This window comes from Penicillium chrysogenum, assembly GCF_028827035.1.
Source record: "Penicillium chrysogenum strain IBT 35668 chromosome Unknown utg000005l_segment0_segment0, whole genome shotgun sequence".
NCBI classification, from domain to species: Eukaryota; Fungi; Ascomycota; class Eurotiomycetes; order Eurotiales; family Aspergillaceae; genus Penicillium; species Penicillium chrysogenum.
The window spans coordinates 1551736-1570617 of NW_026622753.1; the positions used below are offsets into that span (position 1 = coordinate 1551736).

The following is an 18882-nucleotide window of genomic DNA, read 5'->3' on the forward strand; positions in this document are numbered from 1 at the left end:
CTTCGCAACCATGAGCGCCGACGAAGCTGGAGACACAACCCCCATGTCCGCCACAAATGGCGAACCTCATCCTGACCCTGCTACTAATGCAACCTCCGGGAAACGGAAGCGCTCCACCCAGGACGATAAACCGAGCACTGATTCAAGTGCCACCGCCTCCCGCGATCGAGCAAATCTTCACGAAACTCTTCGCAGCCTGGTTGAGCTTCTACTAAAGTAAGCTTTGATGGAAGTATATGGTTCCTAGTCTTATGCTGACAAGCCACAGGCACGACACCGAACTTCAACTCCTCTCTTGTCCCTTCCCAAATACAACTGCTAAGCCTCGAACGAAGCGCGCAAAGGTTTCTGGCGATACAGAAACCTCCAACGTCCAAACACGCGTCAACTCGGGCAAATACAACACGTTGCAGGAATTTCTTTCCGACATCGAAAGAGCATCAGCTGCTGTAATTGAGCGCAATCAGACTCAGTCCAATGGCGCAAAAGAAGATGGGGCACCTTTGAATGAGGTGGTCAACCGGATCGCAGCCTTTAAAAAACATATGAACAGCTTGATTGGGCAATCCTTCGTCAACCAACCCGAAGTCAAAACAGAGACAATGGAAGACGATACCGACGACTCAGCAGAGCTTCACGCGATCAATGTCTGCCAGCGAGAGGATAAGCCTGCCCTAACACTCTTTGGGAATCCGGCGAATCCCAAGCAGCTATTCTCAAGTCTACAAAAATCCGTGAAGGTGCCGTTGCAGTCCGAATCAGGACCTGACAAGTTCGTTGAAGTTCAGGAGGAGCTGCGCGAGCTTGCCCTGCCTAATGGCATCACAGCCACCAAAATTATCCCTTACAACCTTGATGGTGCTCAACCACCGAAGCGAACATTCGGTGAGGTATTCGCTCCACGGGAAACATTACCAAAGCTGGAACCTCCGCGCAAGCGATCCCACCGGGCTAATTCGACCACATGGACGGACCGCTTCGACGCCACTTTCGATGTCAGGACGTTTTTGGGAGAGCGTAGCAACTATTGTCTGGCACTTCTCCCTTCAACCCAATGGCTTCAATACGGTGGAGTCACATCATCACCTTCCTACTGGGACCGTATTGAAAAGCAGGCAGATTCGGATAATGTTCATCGACATGGCGATCCTGCCCTTTGGACTGGCCCTGATTCATCTGCCTTCCAAGGTGTCTTCTCGTCATTTGCTCCTTCTTACGACAGCTCTGGTGCGATTGTGCAACTCGCTTCGAAGGATATGGTTTGGTGGGGACAACGGGGTGCGAACCGTGTGAACACCTTGCTGTCTGTACCAAGGGAAGGAGACGTCGAACAAAACGACGCTCAGACCGCACAGCCTGGCAATATTGGCGAACTTGACGAGAGCATCCTGGATGAAATGGTTGAGTCATTCAACGCCCAAGACTTTGCTGCAGACGTCACGGAGACCCATCCGAGTAGTGAAGTTGACCCGGAATCGAAAGAGATCAAGCAAATGCTTGAGGAAGTTTCCGACTTGCTCCACACTCTTAGTTCCTACCAGCGAATTCGAAGCCTCAAACCCCCTCTGATCTCCAGCCGCCTGGTCAACAAGTGCCTGAGGCGAATGAAACCCCTGGCCTTGATGTGAACGATGTGAACACACCCTCCGAAGCAGAAGCTCTGATCTATGATACCCTGAAGTCAAGCCTTGCTGCAATCATCAGCAACTTGCCGCCTTACGCTGTCGCTAAATTGGACGGTAATCAGCTCGCTGAGTTGAATATCAGCCAAAAGATTCTGGTTGAGACTCCTGACTACAACGGCACCATGGAAAAGGATGACTTCACTTTGTCACAAGAAAGGGCCGCAGCATTGCTCGCAGCAGCCAGTGCCGCAAATCGCACTTCAACACCCTCTACCTCACGGCCTAGTAATTACCAAGGCTCTCATAGTGCCTACAACCAACGTGCTTTTGCTTCCAATGCTCGGGCGCCGCCTCAGCCCGGGTTCCAGGTCACACCACAGCACGCGCGGCAGCCCTCGGCGCCCACTACATACACGCATGCTTATGGCGCGGGTCGTCCACCGAGCACACCCAGCCAACGTCCAGGCAACACTCCTCAATATGCGCAAGTGAACCCACAGTACAGCCAGGCTGCCCAGTACCAGCGCCCTGCTTCCAATGGATATGCCCAAGTGTCACCGCAGCCTTACACGCCACAGCCTAGGCAGCCAGGCACATTCAACGCCACGCCACAAGGGCGTACGCCCTACGCGACTGCAACCTCGAACCAGCGAGCTCAGTACCCAGGCCAAACTCCTTCACAGGCTGGCTACTCAAACTCGGCCGCTAGTGCCACATATTCTCGTAGTGCGGCCGAACAAGCTGCGCTGATGGACAGAAACAAGGCACAACTGGCAGCTCGACAGACAGGCCACAGTCCTTCCACCCCTCAACCTCAAGGGCTGGATGCCCGTGCATCTCAAGAAGGCAGCATGACACCAGGGAGCAAACCGAATGGCACTCCCCTTTCCACATAGGGCGTGATATTTGCGCGAATTGAGCATGTGGCGTTACGTTCAAATTCCAAAAGTGCGGTCTGTTTCTGAAGAGAAAGCTCCAATATTACATTCCTCTACAGTCGGCTTTCTGCTTTATTGACTTTTGCATTTTTCTTCTATTTTCGTTTCGGATTATGAGCTCTGGATGTGATCCGCGTCTCCGAATTTTTCCCTTCCCAACTGTGTTGTTAATGGACCTCTTTATCCCTGGCTTTGTATGATCTTTTCCTTATTTGGTGTTGTATTATGGACTAAGCGATTGGCGTGGATGGTTTTTTTCAAGACAGGTCAGCCTGGGTGTACAGGCTGCCATTGCGATACAGCCAAATCTTGCTTAGAGAGTTACTTGATTTTTCGCTTCCGATGCAATCCAATCAATATGTATGCTGCATACAGGTAGCACACCTTGTGCTTTCCAATGTAGATTCGGCGAGAAATATCGAGAGAAAGGAACTTGCAGAGCATTCCTAGAATCATATCTCATCAAGTACATTGCTCAATAGGGTTCCCAACATAAAAACACCCATCCTGCTATTGTATCTCCCAGTCCGCTGTATCTCCCGCCCAATCCTCATTGTTTGTTACATGCCAGGTCCAAGATACTCGTCTATCTGCCCCAACTATCCAATTATTGCCTAAGAACGAACGCCATCTCTTTCTTGCGTGCCCAGTAAGTAACGAATGCCCTTCCAACCCTTCACTTCACAAAAAGACAAAAAGACAAAAAGAAGACCACATCGACATAGAGGACGCATCGCCAAGGAAATACAAAAGACAGAATAAAGAAGATTCGTAAAGTCATAAGTCGATGCATGCAGAATGCAAGTTGAGGAAATGTAACCTCGAAGCTAGGGAATGAACATAGCGGCCATAGTCATAAACCCAAAATATCTAGAAAAGAAAAGTCAGTCTATGCAGCCACAACAGAATCAAAACAATCATACATCGTAGCACAGCGCCAACCATCCCTCGAGTCGACCAGCGCATCAATACCAGCCGAATAATTCGCCGCGATAGCCGCCGCGGCACCGCCAACAACCGTCACAACGACAAGACGACCGGAGAACTCCGCTATAAGGCTGAACGCCAATAATGGGAGCAGGAGCGCGCCAGATGCGATGATGATGGCGATGTAGACGGGTGCTGCGGCGGCAGAAGCAGCCAGTCGTGGAGTGAGGGAGACTAGATCCGCGTCGTGGATTAGGAACCGCGTCTCGGCGCCAGCGACGGGCTTGTTTTCCCTCATCCAACTGCGATAGCCCGTGATCTCTTGTTCCGAGGCCCGCGGGAGCGTTTGTAGGACTTTGCTGTAGGCGCTGAGGGCGTTGTCTGGGGTCCGGTCAGGGGTCTGCTTTGTGGACTGAAATACGGAAAGTGGGAGGGCGTCTTACTGTATTGTTCCGTCTTGTGGATCAAAGCATTCATGAGATCCATGCGGCGGTAGTGCAAAGATGAATAAGCCTGGGACTGGGCGTCCCGCCGTCGTGAAGCCGGTAATGGCTTTACGCCTTCATGCTCGGCTGTGTTGACCCGGTGCATTTCCTCATACTCATCCAGGGTGTGGAGGTCTTCTTCCATTTGGGAGATCTCGTCTTGGAGGTGGAGCAAAACGCGGTGGTTCATGGTCTCGAAGCGGCGGTAGAGCGGAGGGAAGCCTCCACTGTCTTCTGAGGCGGACTTAGTTAGGTGCGAAGCTAGAAGTCCGTATCCGGATAGCTCTTGCGACGCATTGGAGCCTCGTCTTTTTGTCGGTGTGGTGCGGTGAATGCTATCTTCTGGACTTCTAGGCGGTGATGGTGGGAGCGGTGGTCTGTGGACAGCACCGCTGTCTCTTGATGGCCCATGGTAGGTCTGTGGTCGAGACAATTCTAGTTGGCCTTTTCCTGGAGGGATGACTTCAGTCGAGATCGGGCTCGGCTTTCTGGTGAGCTGTCTCTTCCGCGTGATTAACTGATTGTCTGTAGAGGGTGTGGGTGGCGGCGCGGGTTTTCGTGGTTCTTTTGGACTTTTGGATACCACTTCAGGTGATTGGGTGACTTTACTCGGTGGTGTGTTGCCTCCTGGAGCCAACACTCCGTGCGGCACAGTATTTGCCCGTGGTTTGGGAGCCTGGATCTTGGTGGTGGTTTGTATAGGGCGTGGAGGCTCCGGCTCCTCGTCGGATTCAGACTCCGAGGATGACGATGACGATGACGACAGCGATGAGTCTGAAGAAGATTCTTCGTTCTCTTCCAGGAACTCGAACACATTAGGCATCTTCGCGGGCTCCGCGGGTTTCTGAGGTGGGTTCTCTGGAACGGCAGGCGCATTTAGGGCTCGTCTTGCCCGATTGGCCTGTTGTGAAGGTGAACTGTTCTCGACAGTTTTAGGAGTCGCGACAGGACCAGCCTGTGCGGTTGTATTATTGGACACCAACGAGTACGTCCTCTTTCTTCCATCCTTTTTTGGCTTTCTAGTTTGGAGCGGCATGGTGATCGGAGAAGTTCGGAATCAATATCCGATTCATACCTCGTCAAATATAGATACCAAATCAGGGTATACCCGCAGGGACAGAAAGGAAATGGGAAATGACATGAAATTAATCGTAGTGATGGAGTAATAGAGTCAGGAGTATAGGGACCCGAGGCATGGCCTAGGGGGTGGAATTCCAGGTCTCAGATCGAGTCGAGTGTCAAAAGCGCGGAATCTAGGGGGATCGATGAGAAATAGTATGATATCTCCAATTTCCCCGCGGATCCCATCAGACATTCCCCATGATAAAGGGAATATGCTATTATTATAGAAACACACGAAACGTCAGCCCGAGTTGGAAATAGGTTTTCGTGTCAGCTGGAAACGAGCCCAAAGTGTTATGCTTGTCAAAATGGAGACTTGCAATTCGTCACAGTCAGTCTGAGAACAATCTGAAGCAACTTAGAAGCGCCGGGCGCTTTATTTAGATCGACCAATGACAATGGTGTCGCAGGTCCCTTGTATCCCTGTCGATCGACCTCTTTCACGATTCAAAGAAATCAAGTAGGAAAATGGTGAGGAATTGTTGAGCTGCTGAACATTCTGAACTGTCCAGTGTGGGCCAGATTGTGACAGCAAATCAGTCCTGCTGAGTCCGAAAAGGAAATGCATGCGTGTCTGAAGTTAGAAAGGACCATGTAGTTATGCGCTGGTCGATCTTCCTTGCATCTGGCGGTCTAGCAAAGCGGGGGAATGTGATGCAGCTATGTGAGCAGTGTACGATGTACTCTGTACTCTGTACAACGCCACTTATCTGCCATATTGCGTGCATAGAGCCTTGTTAAGAATGTATTGATAAGGAGTAGTGGAGTAGTTATAGGGAGTATAGTAGGTACTGACATTGTGAGGATGGAAAGAGGATGAGAATTAAGATGATCAACAAGTCAGTACAGTAAAGATTGAAATGTAATTTTATGATTTCAAACACAATAATTGAGTTTAGAATGACGATTCTCAATCCCTCTATGTTCTACATGCAATATACAACATTGTATGCATACATTATGTATGTAACTAGTCGTGGCTTTCCCAAGGCTTTCCTATCTTGGCTGCCATTTTTGTAAGGCTAGGACAGTCACGTGGTGCTGACTAATGATATGGGCCAGTACTCAACGCTGAAAAGGAAGTCATCCAGGATGACTCCAGGGCTCCAGGGCTTCTGTCGGCTGAGTCATGACTGTACATGATGCCTTGATATTCTGGAAACTTCCTGACTTTAACGAGAATATAGACATCTAGAAGGCTCGGCTAAAATATGAATGGTTAGCTATGAATAACAACCGCAAAATCAAAGGTTAACCAGATCTACTTACAGACGGGTCGGAAGTTTGGTCTTTTTCGACGGAGAAGTACTCTCAGCGGTTAACCGAGGCCGGTTGGACATCCTGAATACTAGAAATCCTTGCCGAAGAGCTTATCGCTGCTTTTCCAGGCAGTGAAGGAAGTTCGATAGTGCTGCGAGTGTTGCTCTCCTAATGACAACCCTCATTTGATGCATAATCCAACCCTATTTGAGAATATCATTAGCTAAAAGTAAAACGAAGGGGTGGAATGTATGCATATCATTTACTCACAGTCTTGAACTTTCTGGCAGATGATTCCTCGAGCGGGCTTCCAGAATAACTTCAAATTTTCACCAGGCTGGGGTTTAGAGAAATCGACCTCAACTACCCGAAGTTCTTCCTTTTCAGTGTTTTGTTCCTTTTGAACTGGGATGTTCTTCTCGGTATTGGAGAATGCAATAAACTCCCGGTCCCGGACACGAACAGCATTCAGCCACTCAAGTTGTTCTTCGTTGTCAAAGAAGGCCTTTGATAGCACCTTCCCGATATAAAACCAGGATGGCCAGGGCTTGTTGAAGTTGTAGGGAACTTCCGCAACAGACTGCATAAGCGAGTCCAGTCTTTTATCAGAAAGCCTTAGGCAAATCCATTAGCAATCGGGCCAAACTTCGAAAACACAGAAGTAGAACGTCTGTAAATGCATCAACTGGAATGGTGCTCACTGAACAACAAAATGGGTGATATCTGCTGCCAGGACAGACTTATGTCGGTCTTCGGTAGCAACGTCGACTATAGGGACTGGGGCCGTGATGGCTTTGCTATCTGGGAGTGTCTCATCCATAGTGGCTTAACTCAGTTACTAGAAGATAAATTCGATATGGGATTCGATAGTCTCGTAAGTCAAGGGGTAGGACTGCGACCGGATCATAACGTTTGTCGTGGCCGAGTAATTAGTTACACTGTGGTCCCGAACGGATGTTATAACCTAGCATATATACCGCGCAGTGACAATCGGAAGTTCCAAGTTCCGATTGTCCCTATGATCTTTTGGCTGAGTGCCCAGGTGCCCGCTAAATGCTCTTATGTAATCACTTAGGCGCACCTGGGCAGCGCAGCGTCCCTAGTTCGACACAGAAGCAGTCTGAGGAAGCCCACCATCAACGACTCTTGGGTTTCCATCGGAAGTACCATCAACAGCCATACCACCATTTTCTGTATAGACATTGGTGTAGTATGGGTAGTGCACTGCAGACAGGTTGACAGCAACGGTAATCCAAGCAAACAGACCATCTTCAACACGGTCGCCCAGATACGCGTAGTTGAGCATCGGGTCAGCATCGGTGTTCTGAGTCTCCTGGCCCACCACCCGGTCCTCCGCGTTAGGCGTGATGGGAATGTTGTTTGTGCTGTATGGGTAGGTCGACTCGACTGCATTGATAATGTCCTGATCCCAGAAGATCTGCGCAACGTGAGAGACCCTGCCACCAGCAATGGTGTTGTTTGGCAGTCTCTCCGCATGAAAGTGCGCGATGTTGTGGTAGTGCGTGGTGCGGCTGTCATAGTGGCCAGGGAACAAGGTGTCGAAGGTGACTACACCGTCCGAATCGGTCCTTTGAATTCCGCGCAGGAAAGTCCGGTTACGGTTCGACACGTCCGCTGAATTGCCGTTGCCATCTGCTACCAGGCCCGAATACACGCCTGTGGCGTTGCATCCCCAGATCTCGGCGTAGAGATCCGGTACCGGCTTGCAGCTTTCCACGTCGATGTATTGCTGCTCGATCACCACGGGCACACCGGGCTGGCCTTCGCGGATGTGAGAGCGTACCCGCTCGCCAGGAAGCCAGTATGGTCCTGTCTCTCCTTCGGGGCTTGGGCCCAGGAGACACACTTTTTCTGGGGAGTTGAAGATTTCCTTCTCTGACATTGAGGGGGACATGGGTCGTGTGGCTTGGTGGGACTTGTTGAGAACTGCGTCGGTATCTCGGACGCGAAGGTGACGGCGGTGCAGATCGACCATAGCCTTGCGACGAGCTTCGGCTCGGGCTTGGAGACCGTTGTTCTGGACCTCTGTCGAGCATTTCTGCAGGCCAGCCTGGACGTTCCTCTTGTACAACTGGACGCCGGAGCCGTCGAGGGGCTCATGGTGTCCTGGATGGGCGGAAGCGAGGAGACCGCACCCGAGGATAGCCAGGTTCAGAGCACTTTTCATGTGCATCTTGAGCAATAAAGAAAATGAAATGTTCACCGCAAGGAAGATCGCTGAGAGGCTGGTGTTGATTCAACCTTTGTGAAGACTCCAGAAAGCGGGTCTTATATACCTTTTCATCCGCCTACTAACAACAGATTCGAGGAAGTCGACACCTCGTCTGCCCGGTTAAAACTTTACTCACCCACACGATCGACAGCATCGAAAGAGATGATTCCATGCAGTAGACCTAAGCACATTCATGGAGTTCCTGCAGGTGAGAGGATATTATGGATATAGCACCTCATTGACACAGAATAGAGCTCCAGCCAATAGCTTCCATCCAAAGAGTCTCATGCATCTGGCTTACGCATCCTGAGACCCTGATAGGGTAAGACATGGTCGTTAATATCTACGATATATGCAATGTAGCTCTTGGCAGCTCCGCCCCTATCTTAGAAACCCGCTATTTTGATAGCGGGCGGATATAAACTCATCCATTCCCTATTAAGCTGAATATGATCGACACGGAAGTGGGCCTTGCCGGCGTGATTACGGTCCTCATCAACACTTCTCGTGAAAAAATCATTCGATGGAAGATTCGTGGCTGCTAAAGATGGTTTCCCGGATAGAATTGGTAAAGTCTGGCGATCAATTCTACTTATACACAAGTATAGTCTGAGAGATGGGGCAGTAGGGGCCGCTGTCAGCCTGTTGACTACCTATCTTAGGTCAGTATGGATTCGATTACCATGAGAGACTTCGTTATTGCTGCCTTAATGAAACGAGTATATTCTCTGTGACCTTACTGTCGTCTCTGGGGGATGCGCATTTTCGGGAAGATCATCCTGTGAGTATGTGCCTGATGGTGGTTTGGTAGAGTCCTGTCGGTTCGATATATAACCAACCTTGGATTGCATCTTTAGTAAAGCACATAGTCTCTCGATTGCCCAACGCCAAGAGCTTCACGCTTTCCCCCTTCATCTTCTGACCACAAAGAACTATCAATGTCTGATCGATATGTCCCTTAGGCAATATATAAGCACTATGGACCGATAATGTCAATCCGATGACCCACCACGTGTCACGTAAGTTTCAGAGGGCTAGAGCGACTTCTGGTGACCACCCGGCTAAATAGAACCTGTCCTATAGCAGAGTATAAATCGCATCGTTGTCGAAAAGTCTGAACAGAAGGTAACGCTACGTAGCGAGAGGATAAATTGCTGTTATACGCTGCTAATTATGGACACTTATACTCTAGATGATAGTCCAAATACTCTTGCGTCATGTTCTATTGGCATATGACTCCCACTACTTAACTTTGTATATCATTGCCTCGTTCCCTTGTCAATTTCACTAAAAGATAATAGTGGGTCAAAGAGTACCGACTAAATATAGTAGCGTTCAACCCGACGTGGCTGGTTTACAATACCTTAGCCTCTACGATGCACATGTGAACTACTCGTAGTGGCAATTATATTAGGACATTCCATGACACCCCATCTAACTTCCCACAGCCTATTGGGCATTCATTTACACTCGCACAATAATTGCACAATACCTAAGAGGCTCCCCACAATCCCCAGGTGGCTGCCATAGATCCGGATGTTGGCCAGTCGGGCCGGGTAAAGATAAAGCAGGATGGCCCGATAGCGCCATATTCGGAATATCACATCCTATTTTTAACCAAGCCTCAGTACTGACTTGGTCAAAAGGCTTCATGACTTGGAAATGAGGCTCTGTCTGCCATTGAGCCTTAGCACGGCGATTTAGTCAAGCGATGCTATGAATCTTGCATCTCAAGCCTGTGCTCATCTTCATGAGGCTCATAACCAACAGGGTGCTAAGTCCGGGAGTCTAGATAAGTCCGGGAGTCTAGATTGATAGAGACAAACAAAAGAAAGAATACTCCATCGAATAACTGAGTGGAACCTGTGAATTGGGATCATTGACTTGTTCGAGCAAACCCGTCTAATTATAGCACTGATATAGGCATCTCAAGTGGGAACCCAGACTCAAGGGTATATAAGCTGATAATAACCCCGAGACAAACATAGCAAGCCACTCGTTCAACTGATCGCAAAAAGTGTATAATATCCCCTTCCACTCGTTTCAAACCATCATGTCCGCGACCACCACCTCCACCACTTCCTCCGCATCAGCCACCTCCAGCTGCCATGCCAAGCTGTACGATATCCCGACCCACGACGCCGCATGCGCAATGCCTATTCATGGCAACAACTCCGCTATCATGAGCAGCTGCTGCTCCGAGGCATCTGTCGTTGAGTATGACGGCTGCGACTACTACTGTCTTGCTCAGGGTCAGAGCGTTGGCACCCTTGCCGAGTGCCTGATCAAAGCCTCTGAGCCCGGCGAGGTCTGGTGCAACACCAATGCCAATGCCACGGCTACAGCAACAGCCACGGCTACTGGTACTGGCGTCGTGACCCTGTCTGCCACAACCGCTGGTGCGGATAGCACTGGCTCAAGTACTAATGGCTCGACGGCGACTTCCACTGCTAATGCGGCTGCCGGTATTGTTGCATCTCGACCATTATCCAAGTCTGCTATTGGTGTGCTTGGTATGCTCTTGGCTGGATCTGCAGCAGGTCTTTTCCTTTAGAGGTGTCATGGGTTGACATTCATACTGGAGTTGTCAAAACCAAGTATTTTGTCAGTTGAAGGCGATTTGGTGGACGCAATGTAACAAGACAGCTGTGTGGTTTGCAGTGTCTGTATATTAGTCTGGGGGCCCTTCTTTGTCGTTCGTTTTCTTGGGTGTGGCATTGGATCCGACTTCCAAGCCGTGCAAATATATCTTATCTGGTAGCCGAACGGTATTGAAGGCCTATGTCCCAGACGATCACATTTTAATATGGATAGGAAGTTGTCTATTGGAAGAGGCGGGCAGCATTAGACAGTTGACATAGGTACTTGCGGGACCATAACCAATGAATCGGAATTATGCAAGAGGCTTTTCCGTATGTTTAGGATAGAGGTAGGAAACCGAATGTTAATCAATGTGAATTTGTTTGATTTATTACAGACTAATAAAATGCACGCTTGACAAATTTCATGACCTTTAATGATCGCCCGGAATTGGTATCACACAAATGCAAAAGTGAATCAGAGCTTCGCATCATGCTTCCAGCCCGGCATGTCAGCAAGGTCCTTTGCCGGAGCACTGCGTTTGGACTTAAGGGCATCTCCCCCTGGTCTCCATCTCCACGCACCAGCCAGGTCTTGTGGTAGGCGTCCTTCTATCAACTCAACGACATGTTTTCCTATATTGGGCAAAACCTTGAAACTATGGCTGTTGTAAGAGATGTCAGCAAGATAATCGCTATGTCCAGCCTAGTATCATCCACTTACCCGCTGTCTCCTGTGGCCAAGATAAAGTTCTTCCACTTGGGGTGCTCGCAGATCAACAAGTTGGCATCAGCAGTATCGGTGCACCAGCACATGCTCCTATTAAAAAGCTCCTTATCCTTGAAGCGTGGCATAAACCTCGCAATCGCTTTTCGAATGGTCTCTTCAGAAGAATCTGGGTAGGTATCGGTGGGATGCTTGGCGTGTGATCGAGGGACGGATATAAGCTTAGGAGAGGTGGCACCGTAAGGTTGATGCAGCTTGAAGCGGGAGAACCCGGGGAACTCATCGCAGACTTTGATTACTCCGTGCCTGTGGTGAATATTTAGCGTGGCCAGCCTTTGAAGTTGGGCTAGGAGTGTTGCTTACTCGTTGGGCTCGAAGAAAAAGCCATAGTCACCGTCGTATACTACGGGCACGTCCTTGTACTGGGCCGATTCTTGGGGCGTGAGTTGGATATGAGCGAAGACCCAGGCCTAGATTCATCGTTTCAGTTAGCGATATGGCCATTTCAACTGGCTTTCCGGGTATCGTGAAATACGCCAGCAAAGGAAATGTCCACAACTGACCTTCGAAACACATTGGTCATCCAGATCTACTAATGTCGAACTCCAAGCACCGGCGGCCAAAACCACCTTGTCGGCGAAGTATTTTGTTCCATCCAATGTCTCAACACCGCTGCATGTCGCCCCATCTGGAGCAAACAAAGGTCGCTTGAAAGTCCCGGCACTGCAAATACGCTTGAGTAAACACCGACTTTTCCACGAAGTCACAAAATTTCAGTGCCATACCTTCCAAATCCGAACTTGACGCCTCGACTTTTTAGGAAGGTTCCGATCGCATTGATGGCCTTGGCTGCAGCAAGCCATCCTCCATCGCCGCAAAACAAGCCCTTCCACCCCTGCCATCTGTTTAGCCTCTCGTACCCTAATTATTTTTCTTGTGGTCAAATTCACCTTGATCTGTTCCCGCGTGAAGTGCGGGGCTTTTGCCAGAATATCATCTTCACTCTCTAACCAGATATTCGTCTTCTCTAGTCCGATATTCGCGTCTATGAGGTCTTGGTGCTTCCGTCTAAGGCTTGCAATACCCTCTTGTGACGATGAACAGTCTAGCTAAAGGTGTGTAAATATGGAAGTTGCTCAATATCCCACTGGAAGCTATTATGACTCACCATGCCAACGTTGTGAAAGAAAGGCTTGAACAACGGATCGTTTTTCCACATATCGAGAGCCTCCAGGGAAAGTTGCAAGTCAGGCCCGTTGCGTAATCGGATGCTCATGATCTTGTTGAGATCATATCCTGCGGATTGCAAGGATGGAATCGGGTATACATCAAGGACGGTGATGTTTGACGGGGTGTATCCAGAGCGTATCAGGTGTAGCGCGGTTGAAGATCCCATTGTGCCACCTCCCCCGACAATGACGATCTTTGTGCTTTCTCGCGAATGAGCCATGTTGTAGCAATCGACCTTGCGGTACGCTTAGGAGGATTAAACAAAGTCTTGGGGAGGGGGGAAACGACAATTTATTGAACCCTTATTGACAGAAGCGATCAAGGCCAATCATGATGGACATCATATGAGCGATGTCTCTCCGGAAATATGTCGATTGCGAAGTGGAGAAAAGCTTCGCGTGGACCTTCACCATGCCAGCCACGGGGTTACCTAAGCGCCTAAACGGTCGCTAGGGGGCCCTGGAGAGGCCTGGAGAACGCGGGGAATTGACCCACCAAGGGCCAAAGGGCCTCGGAAGGTACGAGATAAGCATCGCATATTTGACCCCGGGTTTTCTTTGGTAGTCCGAGATGCTTCGCCAAAGGTATATCGGTTTCGCGTGGACCTTCACCAATCCTTCCCCAGTGACCCCGGCTTTTGTCCACTCGAGATACGGGTACAGACTCATTGATAATGATGCCGATATCAACCAGTGAGTCACTCGTTATCGCCCGGTACTAATACATGAGTACTTCGCTGAGGATATCGCATTGGTTCCGCGTGGACCTTCACCAACCCCCACACCCCAAGAATGGACTCCCCACCCGATGGCACGGAATTCACCTTGGAGGAAGAAGGGGAACAAATCGGGAAATATTCCGGGGTTGAAAGATAAGCCCGAGGTGCAGACGATATGCGAACATGTCCTGTATAAATAACCGGCATGGGCCGCAACAGGTTTCTAGCATATTTCCGAGTCGCTCACACTATACACGCTGTGAGCTGTGATCCTACCATCCTATAATGGCAGACTCAAAGACTGTCCCCAAGACACATGATGACTCTCTTCCTTTACCGGAGAATGTACCGGATATTGCTGAGGGGGTCAACATGGAGCAATACAGGGCAACTGTCCCGCTTTGGAAGCGGGTATGGCAGAACAGTTTGACGCAGATGATACTTCTCAGCATCCAGGCGTTCTGTGGGCCAGCTATGTCAGACGCGATTATAGGTTAGAGTGTAATGCCCGTCATGGTCTGAACGTGCAGCTTATCTTTTACAGGCCTCGGTGGTGGTGGTCTTGCCTCTCCTCGTGTGTCAAATATCTCGACGGCGATTACATATGCCATGCTTGCAGTCGGTATGCGCCCCAATATTAAATCCCAGCTTTTAATACACTAACAAATCGCACCAGTTTGCTTCTTGGGTGGTCCCCTCGTGAACAAAATCGGTATCAAGTGGGCCCTCGTTATCGGCTCGATGTCCTTCCCCATCCAGGGTTCGGCGTACTACTGCAACAGCAAATTCGGAAATGAATGGGTAAGTGAGGTCTCCTCCATGTACCTGGCATCAATAGACAGCTTGAAACGCTTTCCAGGGTCCAGAATATCTGACTAAAGTCTTTCCTGCAGTACCTCATCCTCAGCGGTGCTATTAGCGGTATTGGAACCGCTTGCTGGTATGTCGCCGAGGCCGGTGCCATCATGACGCTTGCACCTTCTGGTGCCCGCGGGAAGTATCTGGCTCTATGGATCGTGTCGCGGAATCTTGGACAGCTGGTTGGCGGTGCAATCAAGTAAGCTTTTTCCGAAGTATACCCTAACGGATGCATGGATGGGTTTCTTATCATCTCAAATTTTACAGTCTGTCGAAGAACTACGAAAAAGGGGTTAGCGGCGGTGTCTCTGCCGATACTTACATTGCCTTTGTGATCATTGAGTGTCTCGCGTGAGTGCATCCGCGCAGCGAACAATCTAAAGAGCGAAGAGCTGACTGATACTAATTATATTCCTTAGCCTGCCATTTGCACTGTTAATAACTCCCTTCGAACGTGTTGTTCGATCCGACGGTACTCGAATTGTCACCTCGGAGACCCTATCTACCAAGATGGAAGTAAAACGCATTGCGAAGACCATGACATCGAAACTCATTGCATTTTCTTCCCTTTGGGCACTATGGTCATTCTTCTACACGTACGCCAGTTTCCCAGCCCCTTGCCCACCATTGAAGGGCAATAAAAGGCTAACAGATATGCCAGCGGTACCTGGACTACCTACTTGGGAACCTATTTCACCGTCCGCTCACGCGCCCTATCGTCCCTCATTTCGCCTTTGTTCTGCATGTAAGTCCGGGCTATGGAGTCTACTTGTCACTCACGAAAGAACTAACCTCTTTTCACAGCATCGGCTGCTTTGGCCTCGGATTTATCCTCGACATGAAGAGCCTCAGCCAGCGCCGCCGCGCCCAGATTGGCCTATACACCGTTGTTATCCTCAACTTCGGTGTGTACATCTGGTCCATTATTATGCAGGTTAAGTTCAATCGCCATGATCCTGGCGCTATTGATTGGGATGATGGACTATACCCTTCGTCCTTCCTGCCGTATTTCTTCGTGCAGACTACAGGTCCGTTGTCGCAGTCGTACATGTATTGGCTCCTATCATCGTTCGCGACAGATGCGCAGGGTGAGTATCCCAAGGAATTCCAGGTGATAAGGAAAACCCTGGATGCTAATGGTCACTTTAGAAAATGTTCGTAACGGTGCTGCATTCCGATGCATCGAGGCTATTGGACAGGCTATTGCCTACGGCATGAACACCCAAACGACGAGTAACCCTCTGATTGGATTGTACGTCACCTCATTTCACTTATATACCCACTTGTCAAGCATATGTCTAACAGGCTTTCTAGCGGCGTGACTTTTGGGCTACTCGGGGCTTCTCTTCTCCCTATGATTATGCTTGTGAACACGACACCAGACCGCATCCCTGCCGATGTAGTTGCTGAGGAGCAGGCTGCCGCTCGGGAGAAGATTGATGATGTTTAAGTCAGCTTGAATTTGATGGTATATAGAGAGAGGAATAAGACTCTTGAAGCTTGCCATGACCATCATCTGGGATGATTTACGCAGTTTTCCTTCTACTAGGTGGCTCAACCTAAGACGGATTGCGATAACCGCAGAGACCGAATGAGTCTGGGCTTAGACGGGAAGCGAAGTCGAATGAAACTGGAAGAATTGTCCTATGATATATAAATAGAAGCGAAGCTATTCCAGCTGAATCAGGTAACTAGGTAGGCATTGTCACTGCAGTGGTAAATATAGGGACTAAGCACTGTTAGGAGAAATTTATAACTATACTAGGCTTAAGAGATATTCTAATATCCAGTTTTCCTTTGAATTTTGAGAAGCATTCGATGTTGTAGTATAATTAAAAAGGTGTCAAGAAAAGGTGTCCCTCGAGGCTAAAGTCGATGATCTGCAGATCGCCAAGTCCAGCTTCTCCCGCAAATTCACGTCTTGCAAGGCTCAACACTAACAACCCAAGTCCAATCTCTCTATGCTTCGATCATGGATCGGCAGCGGTACGCTCCGCTCACTTTGCGTTCGACGCTTGACTCGGTCATCCCTTCCATCCCCTAAAGCTTCATTCTCCTCCGCGCCAAACCGCTATCTCCAACCGCCGACCTCCGCAGATCGCGTTCCCCTCCGCAAACAACTCAAGCAGGAAGCCAAAGCGCTTCGGTCACACAAGAAACAACGCAAGGAAACAGAGGAGGCTTCGAGGCAAGAATGGGAACTGACAGTGGGCGTGGAGATCCACGCGCAGTTGGATACAGAGGCCAAATTATTTTCCCGTCAGTACGCCTTTACTCTCGGAGACTACGAGTCATCCTCTCATAAATTGAATAGGGGCACCAACTTCGACAAGTGAAACTCCGAATTCCAACGTTGCCTTGTTCGATCTGGCATTCCCGGGTAGCCAACCGGTTAGTGTTATATTTACAATGCTGTGAAATAGGGCCAGGGCTGATCTGAGACAGGAATTCCAAATCGCAACACTCCTTCCAGCTCTCCGCGCTGCCATTGCACTGAACTGTGAGATACAACCAGTCAGTCGGTTTGATCGGAAACATTACTTCTACCAGGATCAACCGGCGGGGTATCAAATCACACAGTACTATGGTAAGTACTGGTCCCTCATTCGAACGCTGAAATATGCTGACCATCTCTAGAACCATTCGCGCGAAATGGCTACGTTGACCTATTCGATTACGACGGAATCGCCCCGGAAGACGGCGAACGGGTTCGTATTGACATCAAACAACTCCAGTTGGAGCAGGACACAGCCAAATCCCAGGAATACCCGCCCTCGACACAACTTCTCGACTTCAACCGTGTGTCCCATCCCCTTATCGAAATCATCACCATGCCGCAAATCCACACTCCTGCAACGGCCGCAGCATGCGTGCGGAAACTACAAGCCATTGTACAGTCGTGTGGTGCGGTGACTACGGGAATGGAGATGGGTGGTCTTCGTGCAGATGTCAACGTCTCCGTCCGACGCCGAGGCGAAGCAGCCGGGCAACATCAGTACGATGGGATTACTGGGCTGGGTCAGCGTACCGAAATCAAGAACCTCAGCAGCTTCAAGGCGGTAGAGGATGCCATCATTGCTGAGAAGAACCGTCAGATCGAGGTGCTCGAGAGTGGCGGTGTCATAGAAGGAGAGACACGTGGATGGGCGATCGGCAGCACTGAAACTCGCAGACTTCGCGGTAAAGAGGGCTCAGTCGACTACCGCTACATGCCTGATCCTGACATTCCACCACTGATCATTGGAGAGGATCTGCTCTCTAGGCTCAGAGAATCTCTTCCGACAGCACCTGATGCTCTTCTTACACTGCTTGTCGGATCTGAATTTAATCTGCCAATCGAAGACGCCAAACCACTCATCGAGCTGGACGACGGAGCCCGCCTCGAATACTACCACGATGTGGTGGATATCCTCCGCAGCCTTCAAGTAGACCGAGATGATAAAACGCGCGCTGGTCTCGCGCGGGTGGCAAGCAACTGGGTTTTGCACGAGCTGGGCGGTCTCTTGACCAAGGCAGACCAGGCATGGGATGCTGAGATTGTCCCAGCCCGATCCTTAGCCCATCTCATCGATCACCTGCAGCGGAAACTCATCACCGGCCCGACAGCCAAACAGGTGCTGGCCACCATCTTTGACGGGGATCATCGACCAGTGCCGCAACTACTTGAGGAGGAAAATCTCCTGCTGCGGCCGTTGTCGCGGGAAGAGTATATAGCGTTAGCGGAGTCGGTCATTGCCCTGAACCCTCAGATGGTCGAGCAGATCCGCAGCAAGAATCAACTGGGTAAACTGGGGTGGTTCGTGGGGCAAATGATGCGCACTGGCGAGAAGGGCCGGGTGGAGGCGCCCAAGGCAGAGGAGATTCTCCGGGAATTGATTCTGGGATAGCTTGTATATAGTATAGTATAAAATGTATTCTACGGCATCAATGATACCCAAGACCACATGTGGGCTCTATCAATTATTCTCCAACTCTGCCGGAGCTCCGATACCACCCCACGCTGAATAAAAAGCCCGGAAATGAAACGACAGAAATTCCCGGTCTATCGCTCACTGTAACAGGTCAAGACAAAAGCCTGTGGGACACCGAATGGCCCTAAAAGGGGGAGCTCTCCTCAACCTGTACTTAACGGAAGTGATGGAGATCCGGCGGAGTCGCTTTGATCGCTAAAAGCAGTTTT

At 49.8% G+C, this 18882-nt stretch overlaps 8 protein-coding genes across 8 annotated transcripts; 4 read left to right on the plus strand and 4 right to left on the minus strand.

Annotated features, from left to right (window-relative positions):
• Positions 1–10: 10 nt before the first annotated feature.
• N7489_008995 (uncharacterized protein) lies at positions 11–2521 on the plus strand (the record flags this gene model as incomplete). The annotated part of the gene is given in 3 exon segments (XM_056714745.1): positions 11–216; positions 269–1530; positions 1542–2521. The coding sequence occupies 3 exon segments, from the start codon at positions 11–13 to the stop codon at positions 2519–2521; spliced, it is 2448 nt and encodes an 815-aa protein (XP_056562367.1).
• Positions 2522–3452: 931 nt separating this feature from the next.
• N7489_008996 (uncharacterized protein) lies at positions 3453–5011 on the minus strand (the record flags this gene model as incomplete). The annotated part of the gene is made up of 2 exons (XM_056714746.1): positions 3453–3871; positions 3934–5011. 2 exons carry the CDS (start codon positions 5009–5011, stop codon positions 3453–3455), a joined length of 1497 nt encoding a protein of 498 aa, XP_056562368.1.
• Positions 5012–6525: 1514 nt separating this feature from the next.
• Positions 6526–7177, minus strand: N7489_008997 (uncharacterized protein; the record flags this gene model as incomplete). Its single annotated transcript, XM_056714747.1, has 3 exons — positions 6526–6560; positions 6628–6971; positions 7059–7177. 3 exons carry the CDS (start codon positions 7175–7177, stop codon positions 6526–6528), a joined length of 498 nt encoding a protein of 165 aa, XP_056562369.1.
• A 279-nt stretch (positions 7178–7456) lies between these two features.
• Positions 7457–8551, minus strand: N7489_008998 (intradiol ring-cleavage dioxygenase; the record flags this gene model as incomplete). The annotated part of the gene is made up of 1 exon (XM_056714748.1): positions 7457–8551. The coding sequence occupies one exon, from the start codon at positions 8549–8551 to the stop codon at positions 7457–7459; it is 1095 nt and encodes a 364-aa protein (XP_056562370.1).
• Positions 8552–10643: 2092 nt separating this feature from the next.
• Positions 10644–11144, plus strand: N7489_008999 (uncharacterized protein; the record flags this gene model as incomplete). Its single annotated transcript, XM_056714749.1, has 1 exon — positions 10644–11144. One exon carries the CDS (start codon positions 10644–10646, stop codon positions 11142–11144), a length of 501 nt encoding a protein of 166 aa, XP_056562371.1.
• A 503-nt stretch (positions 11145–11647) lies between these two features.
• N7489_009000 (NAD(P)/FAD-dependent oxidoreductase) lies at positions 11648–13346 on the minus strand (the record flags this gene model as incomplete). The annotated part of the gene is made up of 7 exons (XM_056714750.1): positions 11648–11834; positions 11894–12202; positions 12260–12366; positions 12460–12619; positions 12682–12791; positions 12847–13005; positions 13065–13346. The coding sequence occupies 7 exons, from the start codon at positions 13344–13346 to the stop codon at positions 11648–11650; spliced, it is 1314 nt and encodes a 437-aa protein (XP_056562372.1).
• Positions 13347–14129: 783 nt separating this feature from the next.
• On the plus strand, positions 14130–16152 carry N7489_009001 (uncharacterized protein; the record flags this gene model as incomplete). Its single annotated transcript, XM_056714751.1, has 10 exons — positions 14130–14337; positions 14389–14466; positions 14521–14645; positions 14738–14901; positions 14970–15053; positions 15122–15298; positions 15364–15447; positions 15507–15790; positions 15852–15954; positions 16017–16152. The coding sequence occupies 10 exons, from the start codon at positions 14130–14132 to the stop codon at positions 16150–16152; spliced, it is 1443 nt and encodes a 480-aa protein (XP_056562373.1).
• A 511-nt stretch (positions 16153–16663) lies between these two features.
• Positions 16664–18589, plus strand: N7489_009002 (glutamyl-tRNA(Gln) amidotransferase subunit PET112; the record flags this gene model as incomplete). Its single annotated transcript, XM_056714752.1, has 4 exons — positions 16664–16961; positions 17017–17093; positions 17148–17289; positions 17340–18589. The coding sequence occupies 4 exons, from the start codon at positions 16664–16666 to the stop codon at positions 18587–18589; spliced, it is 1767 nt and encodes a 588-aa protein (XP_056562374.1).
• Between the last annotated feature and the right edge of the window lie 293 nt (positions 18590–18882).